The 22,688-nt window shown below is 43.1% G+C and overlaps 1 protein-coding gene across 2 annotated transcripts in view; it reads right to left on the reverse strand.

The window, feature by feature from the left end:
- The window catches only part of PLCL1 (phospholipase C like 1 (inactive)), a 189,246-nt gene that overhangs the window by 22,935 nt on the left and 143,623 nt on the right, over window positions 1-22,688 (reverse strand). For both annotated transcript variants that reach the window (XM_082225695.1, XM_082225694.1), the window contains exons 2-5: window positions 18,848-21,319; window positions 14,795-14,998; window positions 8,800-8,875; window positions 763-872 (exon numbers count right to left, since the gene is read on the reverse strand). In XM_082225695.1, the coding sequence (XP_082081821.1) occupies window positions 763-872; window positions 8,800-8,875; window positions 14,795-14,998; window positions 18,848-21,319 (2,862 nt within the window). The remainder of the gene's footprint in view (window positions 1-762; window positions 873-8,799; window positions 8,876-14,794; window positions 14,999-18,847; window positions 21,320-22,688) is intronic.

Raw genomic sequence — 22,688 nt, forward strand, 5'->3', positions numbered from 1 at the left:
ACACCTAGAATTAAATATGATGCTCTGAATCTAGATTAGGTTACTCAAGATTTAATCCAACTGAAACCAATGGAACAATGAGACTAACTGAAGCCCTATTGGACTTTAATAGAGTGAAAGTACAACTAACTTACAGGACAATCCTAGTCATGTCAACTCAAAAGCAAGTCCCACTGGTTTTCAATTGGTCTTATTATCAGGTAAATGTGCATAGGGACAAAGCCTTAGTCTGGATCTTTACTTCATGCAAAACATGCACTCTTTCGATGAGCAACAACAAGTCGCGCTGTGCTAGTAGAAAACCTTATGCCAAAAAGACCATGACATAGTGCTACTTTGGATATAACCTGTAGTCATTTTAAGAACATAAGATTAGCCAGCTGGTTCAGTCCAATGGCCCATCTAGTCCAGCCTAAGGGAAGCTTGTAAACAGGACATGAACACAACAGCAATCCCCAGCAACTGGAATAAATTCTGTCTCACAGAAAGGAAAATCTACTTTTGGCTGTCCCCTGAAGCCAAAGAAAAACCAAAGAACTCCACAGACTATAAAATGCTTGCAACCAATCTTATTAAATTTTATTTGACTAAGGATTGCTTTAATCTCTTAATGTAATGAAATGCTCCTCTTCTTTATGATTGTCATACATCAGCATTTTCCTGCCATCATGTTAATATTCAATATACTTTTCCTGTTAGATGTAAGCAGAAGTTTCAGACCTAGATTCTCTAGAGAAGGAAATGTGTCACTTTTGTACTTACCTTTAACACAGTGATATCCCATGCAAAACTCTCAATGGCTTTGCTGAGCTTCCTTCCTTTCAAGCCTTCCTTTGTTCCCAGGTCATGAAGCTCTTCATGCAGTTCCATTCCTAACAATATATTTGGCACATGAACAAAGGACAAGACATTGAGGGAAATGCAGTTATATATTTAAACAACAACAACCCACATTTATGGGTTCACTGTGCCCCACGAGGATTTATATACACAGTATATGTACACCATCCTCCTCATGCCATCCAGATGTTTGGGGCTACAACTCTCACCAGACCCAGTCAGCAAAGTTGGTCAAAGTTCAGGGAAGATGTAATCCAAGACATTTTCCCCAGGCTGCGTGTCAAAACAGGGATGGTTATGCAATCCTGTGGAATTGCAATTTCCACTGCGTTCAATGGAGCTCTTAGCAGAGGAAGCATGCAGCCTTGCATACTAGCGAAATATATAATTCATTATAGCAACAAAGCATCCATGAATCATACCGTTTCCACATGGTCAATGAAGGTAAAACGGTAAAGGACCCCTGGACAGTTAAGTCCAGCCAAAGGTGACTATGGGGTTGTGGCGCTCATCTCGCTTTCAGGCCGAGGGAGCCAGCATTTATCCACAGACAGCTTTCCGGGACAGGTGGTCAGCATTACTAAACCGCTTCTGACACGACGGGACACCGTGACAGAAACCAGAGTGCACGGAAAGCCGTTTACCTTCCCGCCGCAGCGATACCTATTTATCTACTTGCACTGGTGTGCTTTTGAACTGCTAGGTAGGCAGGAGCTGGGACAGAGCAACAGGAGCTCACCCCATTGTGCGGATTCGAACCGCCAACCTTCTGATCGGCAAGCCAAGAGGCTCAGTGGTTTAGACCACGGTGCCACCCGTATCCCACATGGTCAAAGATGTAGCAAGGGAATAGTGGCAAAAACAACAAACAAACATAACCACGTCAGGCAATGTTTCTCCAAGCCTCTTCTCAACTTCTCCTGAGAATATTCCAAAGGGAATTTGAGGAAGGATATCCCGGAGATGCTTACTGTTAACCATGAGCAGTAGCTTAACATTTAGTTCTGGTTCATACTCACTAAAGCATGCACCTCAAAGCAGTACCTGGGCCACTACTGGAAGAGGCAGGCTCCTTGGGGCAATTTAGGTGAGCACAGTGGGCAAAACCACACTCCCATACAAATGATTATTGCAACAGGGGGCTGCCTCTGAAGATGGCTTGGAAACTTCAGCTGGTGCAGAATTCAGTAGCCAGGATGCTTGCTGGTGCAAGATGGTTTGAGCATATAACACCAATCCATGACTTACTGCACTGGATGTCAGTTAGTTTCCAGATCCAATTCAAAGTGCTGGTTTTGACCTATAAGGCTTTAAATGGCTCAGGACAACAATACCTCAAGCACTGCCTCTCCCCATATGAACCAACCCAGACTCTGCAAAAATCATCTGAGACCCTTCTTCATGTTCTCATTCCACAAGAGGTGTCGAGGGTGGCAATACAAAAAAAGGGTCTTTTCTGCAGTGGCCCCCTGTTTGTGCCTCTTCCCAGGGAGGCTCGCCTGGTAACATGATTATATATCTTTAGGCACCAGGTAAAAAAGTTTCTCTAAAACCAAGCTTTTGGCCTTTATATGTGGCCTTTTAGAAGTGGGTGGGAGGTGTTTAATGTATCTCCCCCTTGGTTTTAATGTACCTATGTGGAGTTTTTTGCCTGCCTGTCTGCCACTTTGGGTTGCCTTGGGCAAGATAAAGCAACTAACACATTTATTAAGTAAATAAATAATCCGGCCAAGGGAGTTATGGCCGCCCATCAATTCATATGATAAATACCTCATAAGAGGGTTGCACCTGTTGGACCACTCTGCATGAGGAAATTGGTCTCAGTCCAATGTGTACTCCTATAGACCCCCTGTTTGTTACCGCATTTTTCTGTGTATAAGACGAGCTGGAGATTGTCAGCGGCTATGGGGCGTGTTATTGGTGGCTGTGGCAAGGGCTGGTGTTGATTGGATGTCGCTGCAGCAATTGGGCTGGTGACTGACAGCTCTTGTGACGCATGAATAGGTCAGATGAATGAGCGATTTTCTGCAATCCGCCCCCCCCCCAAAAAAGCTCAACAACTCTGGGCAATCTCCCCCCCCCCTTTTCTTAATTTGGAGATTTGGAGTCCCCCCCCCAAAAAAAAAAAAACCAGGGGCATCTTATACATGTTATACACGGGAAAATACGGTATTTCCATAAGACGAGCCATGTTGGATCAGACCAAAGGCCCAACTAGTCCAGCACTCTGCTCTCACAAGAAGAGCACCCTCCCCACCTGAGATTGCCAGCAACTGGTAGGCAAAGGTATGCTGCCATGGGAACGCTCCAGGTAGGGAATATGAGCATCTGTGAATAGGGCAACCAACTCTGGCTTGCATCCATAGACACATGCAGTGTATAATAATAATAATAATAATAATAATAATAATAATAATAATTTATTATTTATACCCCGCCCATCTGGCTGGGTTACCCCAGCCACTCTGGGCAGCTTCCAAAAGAATATTAAAATACTATGATACATCAAACATTAAAAGCTTCCCTGAACAGGGCTGCCTTCAGATGTCTTCTGAATGTCAGGTAGATGTTTATCGCTTTGACATCTGATGGGAGGGCGTTCCACAGGGCGGGCGCCACTACCGAGAAGGCCCTCTGCCTGGTTCCCTGTAACTTGGCCTCTCGCAGTGAGGGAACCACCAGAAGGCCCTCGGTGCTGGACCTCAGTGTCCGAGCTGAACGATGGAGGTGGAGACGCTCCTTCAGGTATACTGGACCGAGGCCGTTTAGGGCTTTAAAGGTCAGCACCAACACTTTGAATTGTGCTCGGAAACGTACTGGGAGCCAATGTAGGTCTTTCAAGACCGGTGTTATATGGTCTCGGTGGCCGTTCCCAGTCACCAGTCTGGCTGCTGCATTCTGGATTAGTTGTAGTTTCCGGGTCACCTTCAAAGGTAGCCCCACGTAGAGCGCATATCAGTAGTCCAAGCGGGAGATAACCAGAGCATGCACCACTCTGGCGAGACAGTCCGCAGGCAGATAGGGTCTCAGCCTGCGTACCAGATGGAGCTGGTACACAGCTGCCCTGGACACAGAATTAACCTGTGCCTCCATGGACAGCTGTAAGTCCAAAATGACTCCCAGGCTGCGCACCTGGTCCTTCAGGGGCACGGTTACCTCATTCAGGACCAGGGAATCCCCCACACCTGCCCGCCTCCTGTCCCCCAGAAACAGTACTTCTGTCTTGTCAGGATTCAATCTCAATCTGTTTGCCGCCATCCATCCTCCAACCGCCTCCAGACACTCACACAGGACTGTCACCGCCTTCACTGGTTCTGATTTGAAAGAAAGGTAGAGATGGGTATCATCTGCATACTGATGAACACCCAGCCCAAACCCCCTGATGATCTCTCCCAGCGGCTGCATGTAGATGTTAAAAAGCATGGGGGAGAGGACAGAACCCTGAGGCACCCCACAAGTGAGAGCCCAGTGTATCTAGTAAAACAGAACACACTGGTGAAAAGGCACCAGAATTATCATGATGAAGATGTATAGCTCCAGTTAGCTGTGCTGCCGGCAATTCCCCTGTGCACAGTAATGTGATTGTTCCTCTCAGAGAAAGAAATGTTTATTTGTTTGTTTGCATGTTTTTGTACAAGTAGAGGGCCTTGGACCTAGCTGCAAAGAATTAAATGCAGATAGGCTGTAGCAAAATAACACAATTACCTTAATTCGGCTGCGTCAGTGGAAAAAATATTGAATGCAGTTAAACCAATTCGAGCCTTAGTTATATGGGCTTCATCTCATTCAGTTGCTTTAGTAATATTAATCCAGTTACTAAATGGAATAAGCTCTGTTTAAACAAGGTTTTAACAAAGTAAGCAAGACTGTTACTGAGGTTTGTGCTGCTTTAACTAGATTACTTCTAAAATCAATTTAATTAAGCTGATGATACTTTCTAATTGAGGTAATCTCTAAAACAGATGACATGCGCGCACACACTCACAGAAGGAGTAAGGCTTTGGGTCATCTAGATACAACAGGCAGAACAAATCATTCACCACTTTGGTTTGACAGTTGGCTCCCTACCCCCAAGTGAGAATCTTTGTTGTCAGATTCAAAAGCAGAGCTAAGAGATGCTCACAGAAAAAATTACCGTATTTTTTGCTCTATAAGAGCACTTTTTCCCTCCTAAAAAGTAAGGGGAAATGTGTGTGCATCTTATGGAGCGAATGCAGGCTGCGCAGCTATCCCAGAAGCCAGAACAGCAAGAGAGATAGCTGCTTTCGCTGCACAGCGATCCCTCTTGCTGTTCTGGCTTCTGAGATTCAGAATATTTTTTTTCTTGTTTTCCTCCTCCAAAAACTAGGTGCGTCTTATGGTCTGGTGCGTCTTATAGAGCGAAAAATGCGGTACTTAGCCTGCTTGGCTCATACTACAGTAACACCATGGTTTGCCGTATTTAAATACCAATATGGTTTCAAAAAATTATTTAACCAGTCTGTGCTAAGGAAAACTCCTCCTGTCCTTAAGACTTCAGCAAATGCCTTCTGCAGTTGCAAAGGGAAGGTACCTTAGTCCCACCCTAGGACCTTCAAGTGAAGAGTGGGCTATAAACATTTCAAATGAATGAATAGTATTGCTTGTGACCTAAGGCATTGGCTGTGAGGCTGAGGGATTAGAGCAGGCACCCCCAAACTCGGCCCTCCAGCTGTTTTGGGACTACAACTCCCATCATCCCTAGCTAACAGGACCACTGGTCAGGGATGATGGGAATTGTAGTCCCAAAACAGCTGGAGGGCCAAGTTTGGGGATGCCTGGATTAGAGAGCAATCCACAGAACCCTTTGGATTTTCCTCTATAACTCAGAACACATGAAGTGAATGTGTACTACACCAGCTGTTAAACGCCAGTCAGACTGCTATCCCACCCACCAAATTTATTATTCATTTATGAATCGCATTTAACACATGTCTCAAGGCGATTTTCAGTCATATCATAAAAACGGAGAAAATTGTTTCAAAAACAATACAAACACACACAAAAAAAAACCTGAAAAGAAACAATGAAAATAAACACATTTTCTTCCAGCTAGAAAAATATCCAATTAAATTGGTTTTATTCTTATGATGCTCATATGTTTGAAATTTATGGATCACACAGCCGACCTTGTCTATTTTTTTCTTCTTACAATCAATGATTTTGACAATGAAACTTTAAACAAATTGAATAAGGCACTGTGATATGGATAGGATGCTTTAAAGCCGGAAGGTGTTCTCTCTAGGATATCATACTTTGAGATTATAAGATGTTCTATGGGCTACTGTATAATATTATTGTGCACATGTTTCATTTTGGACTGCTGTTATTCTTGAATACAACCATCAATACACACTTCCCCAAGACAGATCATATAACCTACATCGTCTTGTGCTCTGCTTTGCTCCAGGGGTTTTGAGTCTGGAGCAAGAAGATAAACTTGTATGGGAGATGTAGGTTATGAGCTGCCCTGGGAAAGTTTGCACTGATGGCCATATTACGGCAGGGGTGGGGAACTGAATCCCGACAAAGAGCTGGATCCAGAACTGCTCCACCATGCGCAAGTGGAGCTTGTGCTTATGAAAAACCTCAGGCTGTTCATCTCAGCGTAATCAAAAGTCACCCCCTTCCAGAAAGAATATCATACAGTGGTGCCCCGCAAGACGAATGCCTCGCAAGATGGAAAAGAGTTTTCCGTTTTGGAGGTGCTTCGCAAAACGAATCTCCTATGGGCTTGCTTCGCAAGACGAAAATGTCTTGCGAGTTCCTGCGGGGTTTTTTTCCTCCCCCCCTTTTGCTAAGCCGCTAAGCCGCTTATCAGCTGATCCGATAAGCCGATAAGCCGCTAAAAGCCGCTAAAAGCCGCTAAAAGCCGCTAAAAGCCGCTAAAAGCCGCTAATAGCGCTAATCCGCTAATCCGTCAATGGGCTTGCTTCGCAAGACGAAAAAACCGCTAGACAAAGAGAATCACAGAACGGATTCTTTTTGTCTTGCGAGGCACCACTGTACGTCAAAGAATATCACACTTCAGGATGTATGGAGTTTACTGGAAGTGATTTTGATGCTTTCCTTTTTAATGTAAATTTGCCCAGAACTTGTGGCATTAGTTAAAAGCCTTGCTCTGTAAGCCCTCCCATTTGTAGACAAAGTGACAACCACCATAACCCTTTACCAATCCTAGGATGCCTGTGTGACAAAAGGAATCCCGCACCCTGCCCACTTATTTTATGACTGTATTTTCTGCCATCATAAAAAGCTGTACCTTTCCGGACAATTAGTTCAATGCAAGGATAATGGATCAAACAGCCGTAGTTAAATGCTCCCGTCTCATTGATTTCAGTGAAAGAGACCTTAGTGCATGCTTGTAGGGAAGGCGGGGGCTTAAAATGCACAGCTTAAGTAGCTGCTTTTACACACTCGGATACTATTTCAGAGGTTTTTCCTCCTGCACAACACAGTAGTACTTGGGGCACCGCTGTTCTCCCGGCTTCGGAGAGCAGCCCATCGCTTGCACTTCCCAGAGCAAGAAGGGGAACAGGGAGGTGTTGAGCAATGGCAAGAGTATCAGATTGGCTCGGCCATGCCGTGCCAGCACAGTCCTGAGCCCTCCATGCCACTTCCCCTCTGCTAAATTCCAGTGATGTGATGTGTTCTGAAACAAGGAGCGCAGTGCTGGTCCCCCACTACACCACCACATGGGTCTCTAAAGTTACCACAGGAGCCCTGGGGGTATGGAAGCACTCGTGCCACCTTTCATGATGTGGAAAAACCTGCCCTGCCATTTTCTGAACGTTCCTTTTTAAATTCCTTTGGCATTTAATTTCTTGAATCCTCTGTGTCCCCTCTCAGTATTACAGACCATATCTGACCTGTTCAATGAGAGTGGGGCAGTGCTATGAATGGACAATCCCATGGGCATTCTGGTTGGTCAATGTGAGAATATGATGTTGGACTAGCTTCCCAATAACAGCCTCCCCTATTATTATTATTACTATTATTATTATAGTGATACCTCGGGTTACATATGCTTCAGGTTACATACGCTTCAGGTTACAGACTCTGCTAGCCCAGAATAGTACCTCGGGTTAAGAACTTTGCTTCAGGATGAGAACAGAAATCGTGCTCTGGCGGCACGACAGCAGCAGGAGGCCCCATTAGCTAAAGTGGTGCTTCAGGTTAAGAACAGTTTCAGGTTAAGAACGGACCTCCAGAATGAATTAAGTACTTAACCCGAGGTACCACTGTATTATTATTTGAATGTATACACCACCCTGTACCCGGAGGTCTCAGGGCAGTTCACAGAAAAGATCAACATAAAAACAACTATATGTGTGTGTGTGTGTGTGTGTGTGTGTGTGTATAATCAAAATAAAAACAACCCAATAACACCCCCCCCAAAAGAGCAGCATTTTAAAAGGCTATAGGGTGTCAATCAGATCAACCAAAGGCCTGGTTAAAAAGGAATGTTTTTCCTGGCACCTAAAGGTGTATAATGAAGGTGCCAGGCAAACTTCCCTGGGGAGAGCATTCCACAGACGGGGAGCCACTGCAGAGAAGGCCCGTTCTCGTGTTGACACCCTCCGAACCTCTCGAGGAGGAGGCACACAAAGGAGGGCCTCAGAATATGATCTCAGGGTCCGGGTAGGTTCATATGGGAAGAGGCAGTCCTTGAGGTATTGTGCTCCTGAGCAGTTTAAGGCTTTATAGGTCAAAACCAGCACTTTGAATTGGGCCCCGAAACTAAGTGATAGCCAGTGCAGTTGAACCCTAATCTTTGGACTACAACTCCCACCAGTCCCCATCAGCACAACCCTGCTCCCACCTCCTGCAGCAAGGAGGGATATTGTATCCTTAATGGGCAAGAGCTAGAATGGAAAAATATTTGGGATGATTATTGCCAAGGAAGTCTCTTGAGTATATTTAAAACTGAAAGAAGGTTACCTGCTTTCTGGCACTGAACTATCTTGTCGTAAACAGCATCTGAGGTTTCTATAAGGAATCTGCTTTCTTGAATCATCTGTCAGGGAAAATAAAACAAGAAAAGTTGCTTTTATTAGCTTTGCCTCTCAGGCCAGAATCCCTATGTCATTCACTCCTCTAAAACGCTCCCCATTTTGTAACAGAAAAAAATGATAAGGGAGATTCAATGAACAGTTTATGTCAATTAGGCATTATCTTGACAGGCAGGGGGAAATGCAAGATACAATGTCAGGAGGAAATGAAGGCAGGAGACAGACAATTACAAGCTTAAGGACATCAATGCCTTGGGTACTTCCAAATGAGCAAAGCTGTCTCTCCAGTTGCAATCATGCACATACTGAACTTTGGAGTTGTTTCACTGAAATCAGCAGGACTTCCACGTGAACCTCCATGGTGTTCAGCAATCAACTGCATCTTATCTCATTCATGATGCTGCCAAATGTGTCATCCAACTGTTAGGTGACGCATTTGTGAGCATCAAGTGTAAGGTAAGAGTCTTTGTTGTTTAGTCGTTTAGTTGTGTCCGACTCTTCGTGACCCCATGGACCAGAACACGCCAGGCACTCCTGTCTTCCATTGCCTCCCGCAGTTTGGTCAGACTCATGTTTGTAGCTTCGAGAACACTGTCCAACCATCTCGTCCTCTGTCATCCCCTTCTCCTTGTGCCCTCCAAGATAAGAGTCTAGGGCCCACCATTTCCCATTCCCACACAATGGATGATGAATAAGGAGAGAGCCGACATGATGCTGTTTCCACTCAGCTCTCATTTAAAAGCAAGGACAACTGTGATTTTTATCACTGAGAAGGCCTGGAGTGCAGAGCCTCCAAAGAATTAATCATAGGTAAAGTTAAAAAAAAAAAATCAAGCTTCACAGTACTTCATGGGGGAGGGGGAGTCATGCTACACTTTGACTCCTTTTTAAATAATGCTGAATGGAAGCACCGGTACTGAGTTTGCACGGTGGGGAGGCACAAGATCTCAAATAACTGTGAATACCAAAAAAACAAAACAAAAGTAATCCTTAAAGAATGTTTATTAAATTATGCAGTTAATGGGAGGGAAAGTGGACAGTGCACTCCTTTAAACATCTAAAAGGCATCCCCAATTCTTGCTTCGTGACATTCCATGCAAACACAACCCAGCAGGCATCAAAGCAAAAGCAATGTGCATTGTGTGAAGTTTTACAACCCAAACCCCAACACTTTCATAATGATGAACTTTTACCCAGAGCAGACCTACTGAAAGGTTTTTCTGTGGCACCCAAAAGTTGAGTACATACCTGTGTGTGTGTGTGTGTGTGTGTGTGTGTGTGTGTAGCTTATAGATAAATATAGATATAGATGATATAGATATAGATCGCCGAAGAATTTATTATTTTGAATTATGGTGCTGGAGGAGACTCTTGAGAGTCCCACAGACTACAAGAAGATCAAACCTATCCATTCTTAAGGAAATCAGCCCTGAGTGCTCACTGGAAGGACAGATCCTGAAGCTGAGGCTCCAATACTTTGGCCACCTCATGAGAAGAGAAGACTCCCTGGAAAAGACCCTGATGTTGGGAAAGACTGAGGGCACAAGGAGAAGGGGACGACAGAGGATGAGATGGTTGGACAGTGTTCTCGAAGCTACCAGCATGAGTTTGACCAAACTGTAGGAGGCAGTGGAAGACAGGAGTGCCTGGCGTGCTCTGGTCCATGGGGTCACAAAGAGTCGGACACAACTAAACGACTAAACAACAACATACATATACATATAGACTCTCTCTCTCTCTCTTACAGGGTGGCATTCAATGTCACACTAATTTGATTGTTACATCATAAAGGAAGGGGGGAAATGGAAAATGAAACCCTATGAAGAAGTAAAAGAGTATGTATATGATTGGTTGCATTATTTTCAAATAACTGAAATGTTTAAAAAGGATCTTAAAGAATATGGATATACAGAGAAAGATTCAAAATTTCAAACAGAAATAATAAATAATGAATATAAGATCTTATCTAAAATGTATAAGATACTGTTGGAATGGCATACAAAAGATGAAGAAGTTAAATCTGTTATGATACAATGGGCCAGAGACTTTGGCTACAATATACAATTTAAAGATTGGATTAAACTATGGAATGAAAACATTAAATTTACTGCATGTACTGCGTTAAAGGAAAATGTTATGAAAATGATTTATAGATGGTATATTACACCGGTAAAACTTGCAAAAATGTATAAAACATGTAAGAAATGTGGGAAATGTAAAGAAAAGGATGGCACTTTTTACCATATGTGGTGGGAATGTAAGAAAGTGAAGAGCTTCTGGGAATTGATATATAAAGAATTGAAAAAAAATGTTGAAATATACATTTGCTAAGAAACCAGAGGCTTTCCTTTTAGGAATCATAGGAAATGAAATAAACAGAAAGGACTGTAAACTTTTCCAATATGCAGTAACAGCGGCAAGAATATTATTGGCCCAGAGATGGAAACAGGAACAAGTACCTACTTTGGAGGAGTGGAGAATGAAGCTGATGGACTGTGCAGAACTTGATAAAATGACAGGGAAGATCAGATACCAACGAGATCAAAAGTTTATCGAGGACTGGGGAAAATTAGTTGAGTATTGGGGAGGTATAAGTGATAATGAAATAACGTTAGTGGCATTTAAAGAAGCTGTGTAAAAATTTAAGAAATATTGTAAGAAAGAAAAACAGGTGTGGATGGGTGATGTCAGGGAACTGACATCAGAGGAAAGGGAGGTGGTAGGGCTCCCAGAGACTGGGAGAGAGTCAGCAGCTAAAGCAGGGACAAGGAGGGGGAGCGAGGGGTCTCTGGAGGAGGATCTCAGTAATGCTGAGAGAGACGCAGCAGCCCAGGCAGGAAACAGCAGGGGAGAGAAAGGGGTGAGAGACACTTCCAGCGAAAATAGCGGGGAGGTGTCAGAAGCAACTGCAGGGAGACCCATGCTTCGCCGGAAGCTGCCACGTCGTGAGTCCAGGAGACGCGTTTCCGTTAAGGAACTTCTTTGCTGGAAGCGCTTCCGCAGGCAGCCACTGTCAGACTCTACTAGTGACTAGAGCAGACATGTCTGAGGAGCTCTGTCACACACAGAGGTTTGTGGGGCCGCACAAACTCTGAAGGGGCACAATTTTAAGCACAAGCAGCTAATCATCCCCTGACAGGTATGCTAAAAGGCAATAGGAAATTTAGGAAATGTGTAACTAAAAAGTTTATTTCGGATGATTGTCAGAATGGCTGATGGAAGTCCAAAAATGAGAAAATTTGTTAAGTTGAAATGTCTATCTATTTTTCTTTTGGTGAAAATTAATAAAAATATTATATAAAAAAATTGATTGTTACATCACTGCAAGCATTTCTGCTTGCCAGACAAAACAATCTCCCTAGTACAGGGGGCAGAAGGAGAGGGGGGAAGCCCCATTAGGCTATCTTTCACTAGTGCACTGTGTTAGTTGAATCCGGCCCATATATTTATTTATTGATTACTCCCACATACCCCTTGATGTGATTCTGTGATGTCGAAAGGTTTTTGTGACCCCCCCCACCTCACCAATAATGTGTCCCTCTAAAAAATACCGTACCCAACTTTCACACTTTGGCCCCCAAAAGGTGGCCCTCACTCCAAAAAAGATTTGCCGCACCTGCACTAGACCATTTAATCCAATGGTCTGCCGGCAAGACTGTATATGGGATTATTAAATAAAAACAAAGATCAGTTTATAGTTCAAGCATTTTGACTTAAGGTGACTTGTATATCCAGTTCTAAAGGCGGCATGGCAGCCATCAGTTGTGGGGCATATAGTTGTCAAGAGGGGGAAAAATGAGAATCAGACAAACGCTCTTTGTCTGTTTATACGGGATAAAGCCAATAAAACAAGCAGTTAATTGTTAGAAAGATAATTACTAAGGGTCTCTGAGCAACTGCATCTGCTTTGTGTGAAATATCGGAGCATTTCATGCACCACTGAACACACACTGCCACGTAGACGAAATTTCCTTCAAAAATGTATTCACATGACTACTTTACAAATACACACAAATCTCAATCACTCAGAAAGTGTATTATAATGTATTTAATGAGAAATTACACACACACACACACTTGCAGTCCAATCCAATATGAGTTTTGCTCAGAAACAAAACCAATTTCTGTTGGTGTGGTTTACTTTCAAGCAAATACATCCTTAGGCTAGAGTTCTCTACATGCTATTTACAAGTCAGTCGACCCCACTGAACAATATGGGGCTAACTTCTGACTTAACCTGCACTGAATCAAGCTGCAAGATCCGTGGGTCACTGATTTTAAAGGACACCTATTAAAAGATTTACACCCTAACCCAGGTATCAATACCATCATTTCCATATTCAGGTACATGTCTCTTAAATTCAGGAATCCGGATTATTGGGTTGTTCTTGTTTTTATTTTGATTATGTATTTTCTGTTTTTATATTGTGATTTTATCCTGTGAATCACCCTGAGATCTGTGGATATAGGATGGTATACAAATCTTAATAATAATATTATTCCCCAGCCACTCTGGGCGGATTCCAACAAAGATTAAAAATACATTAAAATGTCACACATTAAAAACTTCCCTAAACAGGACTGCCTTAAGTTGTCTTCTGAATGTCAGGTAATTTATCTCTTTGACATCTCATGGGAGGGCATTCCACAGGGCGGGTGCCACCACCGAGAAGGCCCTCTTCCTGGTTCCCTGTAGCTTTGCTTCTCGCAGTGAGGGAACCGCCAGAAGGCCCTCGGCGCTGGACCTCAGTAATAATACCCACTAAAATCCTACCATATACTTGCTCAAGTTCCTAAGCCTAAGAACTACACAGCTAACCTCAAGAGCCAGTGCGAGCCAGTGGCAATTTGGGGGCTCCGCAAAACGGCTTGGCTGAGGTGAGGGCAGCCATGCTCTCCTCAGCCAAGCAGTTTATAGAAAAGGAGGGAGGAACAAGCTGTATCAGATCTGGCTGATGCAGCTAGATTCTCACTCTGTGCTGGCATGAGGGGCAGACTACGATAGTTGTTTCACTCAGCGGTATATCGCTGATGAAACCGCCGCAGCTCTGAGTCCCTCTGTCTCCAGCAGCTGGCTGCAGGCGCTGGGGGGACTCAAGAGCAGTAATGGTTTCACTAGCGATATACCACTGAGTGAAACCACCATCACGGTCTGCCCCTCATACCGGTCCTGGGCGATATATCAATATATCACCCAGGACTACTCCCCAGGGAGAGTCGCATGTCGCCACCATTGAATATCTTTTTTAGCATCAGGCAAAAACATTTCTTTTCTGCTAGGCCTTTCCCTTTTAATTATCCGTGGCCTCCTTCAGTGAGTGGGACCTTTTAGTCCTGCCTTTTGAAAAGATGAATGCGTTTTAGATTTTCCTCTTTTTTATTATTATTATTATTATCCTGGTTAAATTTATGTTTAATTGATTTATTGTTGTAAGTCACTTTGAGTTTGTTTTGTTAAAAATGTGATTAATAAGTTCAATTAATTAATTAATTAATTAACTAATTATGCTATCTTCTCACACATCTATTGCCCCATTTGTGTACTAACATGGTTATCTGGCGCTTCTAGCAACTGGGGGGGGGGGGAATACTTATTTCCAAGTGGAAAACATTACATCCATTTTGTATCCTACAATATATAACAGGACAGGTACCAATACAGACCAGTGGTTGTCAAGAGGCTACTCTATCCTCTTTGGGAAAGGTAGAAGATGCTACACAGAGAAAGGCATTGATCTTCTTAAAAGGCTTGGTGCTGATGTTTATTTTTACATAAATTCGTTATAAACAAACAAACAAATAAAGTTGAGTTTGGGGAAACACAAGGCATAAGCCAATATGAAAATCTCCGAGAAACAAAGGTGGCTCATGTTATTTCCAATATAAACCAGATAACAACAACAACTAAAAAAACCACACCATACCAGGTCGTATGCCGCTAGAACCTTCTTCTGCACATCCGTCAATGTCCCCAAAGGTTCTAGGTAGGGGAAGTTGTCTTTCATACAGAGGGCCACTGAGGGAACATTGTCGCTGTTCATAAGGCGTGAGGACAAGGTCAAAATGCACTGCTTCAGATTGGTAATCGGTGGGAGTCCACAAAGCTCTTTAAGAGACACAATTGCATTCTGTTGAGGAAAATAAAAGCATCAGTTTATACTTACGGCAGGGAATCATTCCAATTTATTTTATAGAGCTAACTGTGACTGTAATGAGGAACACTGGACTCTTTAGAACAGCGATGGCCAACGTTTTTGGCCTGAGGATTACACTGAAGGTTCACCACCTATTTGAGGACTGTATGCTAGTGGTGGGTGTGTCAGAAGCAGATTTAGAGCAGCACAACTGGTTCTCCCACACAGGCACCTAATCTAATGCCTCCGACCCAAAACTTAGTAACCACTTGCTTTGAGAAGGAGGCATGAGGGCTCTGACAGGGTCCTAGAGTCCACCCACCTCTTTCCCAAAGCCTAGTTAGTGCTTGCCCAGTTTTGGGAAGGACGCAGGGAGGGCTCAAGAACGGTGCCAGACCCTCGTGCCTTCTTCCCAAAAACCAGCACCTCACTCACCCAGTTTTGGCACAAGGGCCGGGGGGGGGCATCAAATTTTGTACATCACAGCAGCTTCATAAGCTTCCCATGGAAGTGTATTTCTGTAAATACGTGAAGTGGTTCTTAGAGACAGGGCTGATGCCAGGTTTGAGGGGACCTGCTATGGTGTCCTAGTGAGCCCCCCCATACTCTGCTGAGTGGGGCAGCAACATGCTACCCAGCTTGCCAAAAGAATGCCAGGTGAGAAACTGCCATCTTAATTTCCCCAGGAAGCCTCTCAGTCCGACATCAGAGCCCCAGAGGCATTCCAGGGAAATGAAAATCACAGCGGTTGCAACTTAATCACTTGGTGCTTCTCTTTTGAATGCTGGAAACTTTTTAAACAGGAAGCCATAAGCAGGAGCTGAGGGGCCTCTGAGAACCATGGGCTCCACCATTTCTGTAAACTTATCAGATGCTGATTTCAAGCCTGCGTAGGGATCTCGAGAAGATTTCAAGGCTTAATTTTCTTCAAGAACATGCAATAGACTGAGCTCTATTTTATTCTATTTTTATCAGCATTCAAGTTTGCTGTTTTTCTTAATGAACTGTCTCCTAAAATGTGTGCTCATATAAATGAGCCTTAAAATATTTCTCTTGTGTTTCTTTTTAAGCCAAAAATAGAAAGGTATCTGCTTGATTTTCCTGAAATACTCAAAACTAGAGTCAGGGTGTATTTAATGTCTCACTGAATAGTAATGTGTGCCCGGTATTTTTAACCTATATTTTCAGGCTATAGTTAAAGGCAGAAGACTTGTCAGCATTCAATAAAGGACGCAAGCTTCCATCGTGGCACAACGGCATCCTCTGACTGACACATTGCATAAGGAGTCAGTTTACAAGTCATACCAGAAGACTACATGCACAAATAAAAACCAATTTTCCGTTTTACGCAGGCATTAAGCAAACCTGGAGGACACAGGTGGAGCTGTGGTCTAAACCACTGAGCCTCTTGGGCTTGCCGATCAGAAGGTTGGCAGTTCAAATCCCCGCAACAGGGTGAGCTCCTGTTGCTCGGTCCCAGCTCCTGCCACCCTAGCAGTTCGAAAGCACGTCAAAGTGCAAGTATATAAATAGGTACTGCTCCGGCGGGAAGGTAAATGGTGTTTCCATACGCAGTTCTGGTTTTGTTGTTCCGTTGCACCAGAAGCGGCTTAGTCATGCTGGCCACGTGACCCAGAAAACTGTCTGCGGACAAATGACGGCTCCCTCGGCCTGTAAAGCGAGATGAGTGCCTCAACCCCAGAGTCGTCTGCGACTGGACTTAACTGTCAGGGGTCCTTTACCTTTTAAGGAAACCTGGGATATATACACCTTGGTATGCTAGCACCCAAGAAGCCTATAGGAGAAGCCATTTATTTCCTTCAGGGAACTCTTCCAGAAAGCTGGACATTATATATGCCCTATCAGTTCCTTTTCATGCACTGAGAAAGATAGCTCCAAAAAAGCACTGAGGAAAAGAGGTGCAACTCCCTCCCAGATCTAGCTCACCCCTACTGGGCATGGAGCCACAACACTAGCTTCCTGGAAGTGGGGTTGCTTCCACTTACCAGGAGAGAAAGAGGGGAGTTTCCCCAGCACTGTATCCATCTTGCCTCTTAATCCGTCCCCCCATAAGCAGCAGCACCCCACTCCCAGGAAGCAAGGGAATGAACAAACCAATCAAACGTTCAACATTACAGCAGCAGACTCTCTCCCAAGCACAAGGGAACTGAAGGATGCTGTGTGATGCAGTATGAACCTTGTAGCAACCTAATTTAAATTATTATCCATTACACATGTGTTTAGTTGCCGCCTAAACCTCTTCGGCTGCCACAAACCATTTTGTTGCTTATCAAGTTCAGCAGTAGCAGATTTGGAGAGAGTACAAAATTCCATTACAGGCACTGCGTTGCTCCAAAGGCCACCTGAATCCCATCAATCCCAAATTATACAAATTGGCACTGAACCTGCATTCTGCTACATACCATTGTAATCCAAGTAGGATAGAAAATGAATGGAACATCTGTGTGTATGAAAGTAATTATAGTCTATAAAAGTGAAAGAGCAACTCTCCATCATTTGGCTATACTAACATTTCTCGTTTTGAGTAGGGCTTTTCTCTCTCTTTTTCTGTACAAGCATATTTACAAACCAGTTCCCAACAGGAATTTACAAAAACACCGCTTTTAGATATAATTAAATCAGCTGCTCTCTCCATCTTCTGACAGACGGCAAAGGGTGTTGTCATCTAAATGCATATTGCAACCTCATTCATTTTTGTGCTAAATGTAATTTGTCTTTAAGGTGTTTTAATAGCAAGATCTGTATTTTCTCACCACTTGCTTATACATTATGGTAAGGATAAAACTGTTTGCATGAACTGTAGACATGTACTTTCACATGATTAAAAAAGTTCCATGTCTGCAATTCAACCCTTCTTCTTTAAAACATGTTGAAAAGAAGGATGCAGTGGTATGGGGGCATACCAAGTTTTATAGAACAAATGAATCAATCTTTTATGGGGAACTTTAAACCCTTTGTAGTACCTACATCAATATACTTTATTTTTCCTGGTGGAAAATTTTAATTTATTGAAGACCATTCCTATTAACAGAAGAAAGTAGACTACTAGTCCTGTAACATTCCATGAAACAGACATTGAAACTCTGACTTCCAACTTCTTTCAGCGCCAAATCTGGTGCACACAAGAATGCTGTTCTTAGTGTGCAGGGACTACAATGGATTTTAGCATGTTTTTGGTACTGGGCTGCATCATCAAGACAAGTTTGTTTGCACTTGCATCTGGTTTCTTCAATCCTTCTTCGGGGGGGGGGGGGAGAAAGAAGAGAAGGTCATAGGAATCTGGCATTTATGTGTACAGATGCACGGCCTGAGTCACAGCTGATGACAGTATGTGCAGTGGGGGCAGGCATGCAATCTGACTGCCTTGCCACCTCTGGAAGATCCCTCTTGAAGCAACCTTCCTCAATCCGCTGTCCTACAGATGTTTCAGCTACAACTCCCTTCAACCTCAACAAGCATGGCCAGCAATCAGGGATGGTGGGAGCTGTAGTAGACCAAAAGGCTGTTGAAGAGAAATCCAGAAGAAGAAGGATAGCATGGTGGAAGTTGGGAACTTCAACTTACAAGGGATGCAGAGGACAGCCTAACATAAGGTGCAGCTCATTGACACTTGAGAGGTAGGGTCTTGGGGACTGTGCATTCAACAACACTGAAAGAATACAATTTAAGTGAGCTACAACATTATTTACTAATAGGGTGTTGCATCACTTGCGATAAGATCCCCCCATTATGAAAATATCATTAGCAGTTCTTTTGACTTAAATAGTTGATTAAATCAAGTTCTAAAACAAATGAAAAGAATGAAATGGTACGTTTCATTACCTGCATATTTTCCCGCATGTCAGTTGCCTCTCTTAATGGATGTATCGCTGGTTTGAAGATGTCATCTACAATCTTAAGACTTGTATTCCGCAGCATGGTATAGTCTCTTGTTTTCATCCCTATTCTTGCGGTCAGGCTGCGTTTATGGGCCTTCCCTCCACCGCTTCGGTTAGTTATTGCAATGTGCACAAAAAGCGTAACATGCTCCATAAGGTCTCCAACAAAGGAGCGCAAAGGTATGTGCCGATAGCCTGGCTGTATACATTCTAGGGGGATAGCGCATTGGCCTATGAACTCATCTCCAATGTAATCATCATCCAGCACAACAAAACGGATCATTGCAAGCTCTGGCAGGTTTATCTCAAACTCAAAGCTCTCGTCAAAAATGGGGTTATCACTGTTTTGCTGAACAGTTTTAGTTCTCTGTTCTGTACAGTCTGCAGGAATGCCATGGACTTCTAGGAACACATAAGGATCTATGACATCCCCCTTGGCGCAGGCTCCTTTTGGCTTTGGAAAGTTCTGCCCACTGATGATTTTGACATGCAGAACTTGAGGAGAGGCCCCTGGAACTATGCCCTTTGTATTCGCACTGAAATAAGAAACTTCTTCTCGCATAACAGAAGGTCGAAGAACATAACCGCATCCTCCGTTTTGTAGAAACCAACCAGTATGTAAATCCATCATTGGCCCTGGCGTTTGATAATTCATGGCCACTATCTGGCAACCACAGTTCCAAAAATCCTGCGGATTTAAGTTGCTGGAATCTATTCTCATGGCACTAGGGTATATTCGAGACAGAAATTTCTTATTGTAATTTACAAAGTTCTCCGGACACTCATTTGCAATTCTGCTAGCATCTGCTTCACTAAAGGAACAGATTTCCCAGTAATTCTGACTTTTCATTGAGTGCTCAAAATCTTTGAATCTGACAGCTCTGCATACAGATACCAGGTCAGACAGCTCCTTGCATAACCAAGTCATCTTGGGCGTCTCCACAGACACTTCAGACATTCTTCGAGATATTTCAGCTTCTTCGTCTTCATCACTGACTTCTCCCTCTAATAAATCCTCACCATCAGGCAGTTTCTTCCCTTTGATGATAATCTTCATTTTCAGTTTCTCTGGAGATGGAAGGTAGGCTTCTGACTGCGGTGGCATATCAGTATAGAGCCTGTTTTTAAAAATCTTCTTCATCTGTTCAACCATAACCTTCTGCTGCTGTATGGAGCAGTAGTTTCCCAAGCAAAGAATAAGAGGGTACTGTGATGAAACAAAGGCAAATTTGTTGATCACCTCAATGACACATTGAAAAGATAGAGGTGACGTCATGCTGTTACGATTGCAGATGATGGGCTCCTTATCTGGACCATCACACACATCCAGTTCAATACATCGACAGCTCATCTTCAGTGCCCTGACATAGCCATTAATATCAGCTGGCCCTCGCACCTGGTCTTCTATTAGGTAAGTATTGTGAGATGAATTGATATAGTAATGTGATAAAGGCTGGGTCATATCTTGGACAACATTTTTATGTGCAGGGTCAAAAATATCACATTCTGGGGACAGCAAATACTGAGTAAATCCATCAATTGCCAGAAAACCCTGCAACCGCCCTTCCTCTGAAAATTCATACCTTTGAATAATATCAAGACACATTTCTTCAGTTGCTTGTGCCACCCCTTGCTCAGCTTCTAAAAAAAGCATAAGGTCATTGACATCTAAGTATTCTTTGTTTTTAGATATTTGCACCAGCAAAAAATAAACTTCGGGTCTAGTGCAAAGCTCAATGTATGCTTCACAAAATTCCTCTTTTGTTACACGGGTCGTTAGCTTCTCTTTGCTTCTCTGGATTTCCTTAAATTTTAACCTGATCTTTGACTCCTTTAAGGCAGGGTTCAGTCGCTTTATTAATTCTACAGCTGTGTCTTCCAACATGATCCCATTACCATCAACATCTGCGGCTTCAAACACAGACTTTAGCCATGAAAAACGTGGAGTGTCCTGGCTACCTTCTATCAAATCCAGGCACTGTTTGGCACGGGAAACCAGGTACCTCAAACCTGACACCCAAATGTTGGTCACGTCTGCTGAATTGGCAACGAGATCCAGGGACTCATAATTCTCCCCATGAATTATAGAGAAGGCACAGTCTTCGGAAATTTGATCTGCTAGCCCATTGTTTCTGAATGTTTCTGTGTTTTTCCCTAACCGGACCTCTTTCACAGCGGAAATTTCGAGTTTGGCCTTGTCAGGATCTTTCTTAGATGGTTCCCAGCGAAGCGCTTGTGAGTCAGTGTCCAGGGTAAAAAAACGATTATAAATACGGGAGTTTGGCCGGACTTTCTTCAATTCACAACCAGCCTGCATGAAGCTGATGCAGTCGTTGGCGCTGCTTATTTTCTTTTCCGATGGCATGCTGCTGAAGGACACTGTTTTCTTGCGTCCACATTTTTGATTTGCAGGATCCTGCAACACAATTTAAAAAAAAACAAAACACAATGAATGCCCTTCAGATCAAATGGTAGGTAGAGAAATGACATGTTAAGTATAACGGTCATTACCACGCTCAACAAGTGACTGACTAAATAACATCCGTCCATTGAACTGCACATGGGCTGGTATAAACTATTTTGCAAGAGGTGAATGACAAGATGATCATTTACCCCTCAACAGAAGCTCATATAGGATTGCTATACGTCCGGATTTTCCTGAATACAACTGGAATACTGCAGTCAGCAGCAGTGTCTTGGCAGAAATTGAGAAAATGTCCGGTAAAATCCAGACGTATGACAACCCATGTTGGCAGTGCCATTTTTGCCGTATTTCCATAAAAATAGCTCAAAAATGGCAATTTTACCCCCAAAAAACTCAACAACTATGGGCAAAACTAAAAGAAGCTCAACAACTTTGGCAGAAAAAAGAAAAGCTCAACAACTTTTTTGTCCAGATTCACTGTTTGAAATATGGCAACCCTAGTCTGGCACATGCTCCTACTTCAACCCTGGCCATTGGACAGTGTTCTTCACCACACTTGAGAGCAGAGAACTGGTTTGAGGGATGTGTGCAGAACAGCGCTTTTAACACCTTTATATTACTCTCCCCACACTCTTCACATTTTCTGCCTCAAGCAGCTACCTCACTCTGCCCAACAGAAGGGCCGGCTGTGGCATGGCTGCCATCAAGTACATAAAAAAACAAAGAGTCTTGGGGCAATTTAAAGACTAACAGTTTTTTTTGTAGCATAACTATCAACACAACAGCAATCAAAGGGGCAGAGTTAACCAAAGGTGATCAAGACAAAAACCAACATTATCAAACCACTTTAATTCTGCTCTGCATCCTGAAGGATGAACAAAAGAAAACCACAAAATTATAACCGTTGTATAAAATGCTGGTTCACATTTGTTACATGACATATCTATTTATTCTCATTTCCGTGGCCCAGCCACAATCCATTCTACACAGAAGTTTGTCCATACCAGTGCTTTTTTCAGGGGGGGAGGATGCAGGGGTATGCATACCCCTAAACATTTTGCGAATCTTTGTACTTTTGTTCATTTACTGTATTTATTTTTCTGGATTTGAACTATAAAGTGGTGATTTTCTTGAGTCAAAATGAGAGTACTCCTAAACATTTTTTTAGAGGGAAAAAAGCACTGGTCCATACCACTGCTGACCCACAACTCTAATCTCCATCGACATGCAAAGCTTTTTTTTTTTTTAAGTTACAAGGATATTTAAATAGAAGTGGAATCAAAGCAATTCTACTGAACTAACCAACAACAATAGAAAGTAAGAGTAAAGAGAGTCCAGTTGTCATTGGAAGACACAAGAT

The sequence above is a fragment of the Podarcis vaucheri genome, assembly GCF_965113315.1.
Source record: "Podarcis vaucheri genome assembly, chromosome: 1".
NCBI classification, from domain to species: Eukaryota; Metazoa; Chordata; class Lepidosauria; order Squamata; family Lacertidae; genus Podarcis; species Podarcis vaucheri.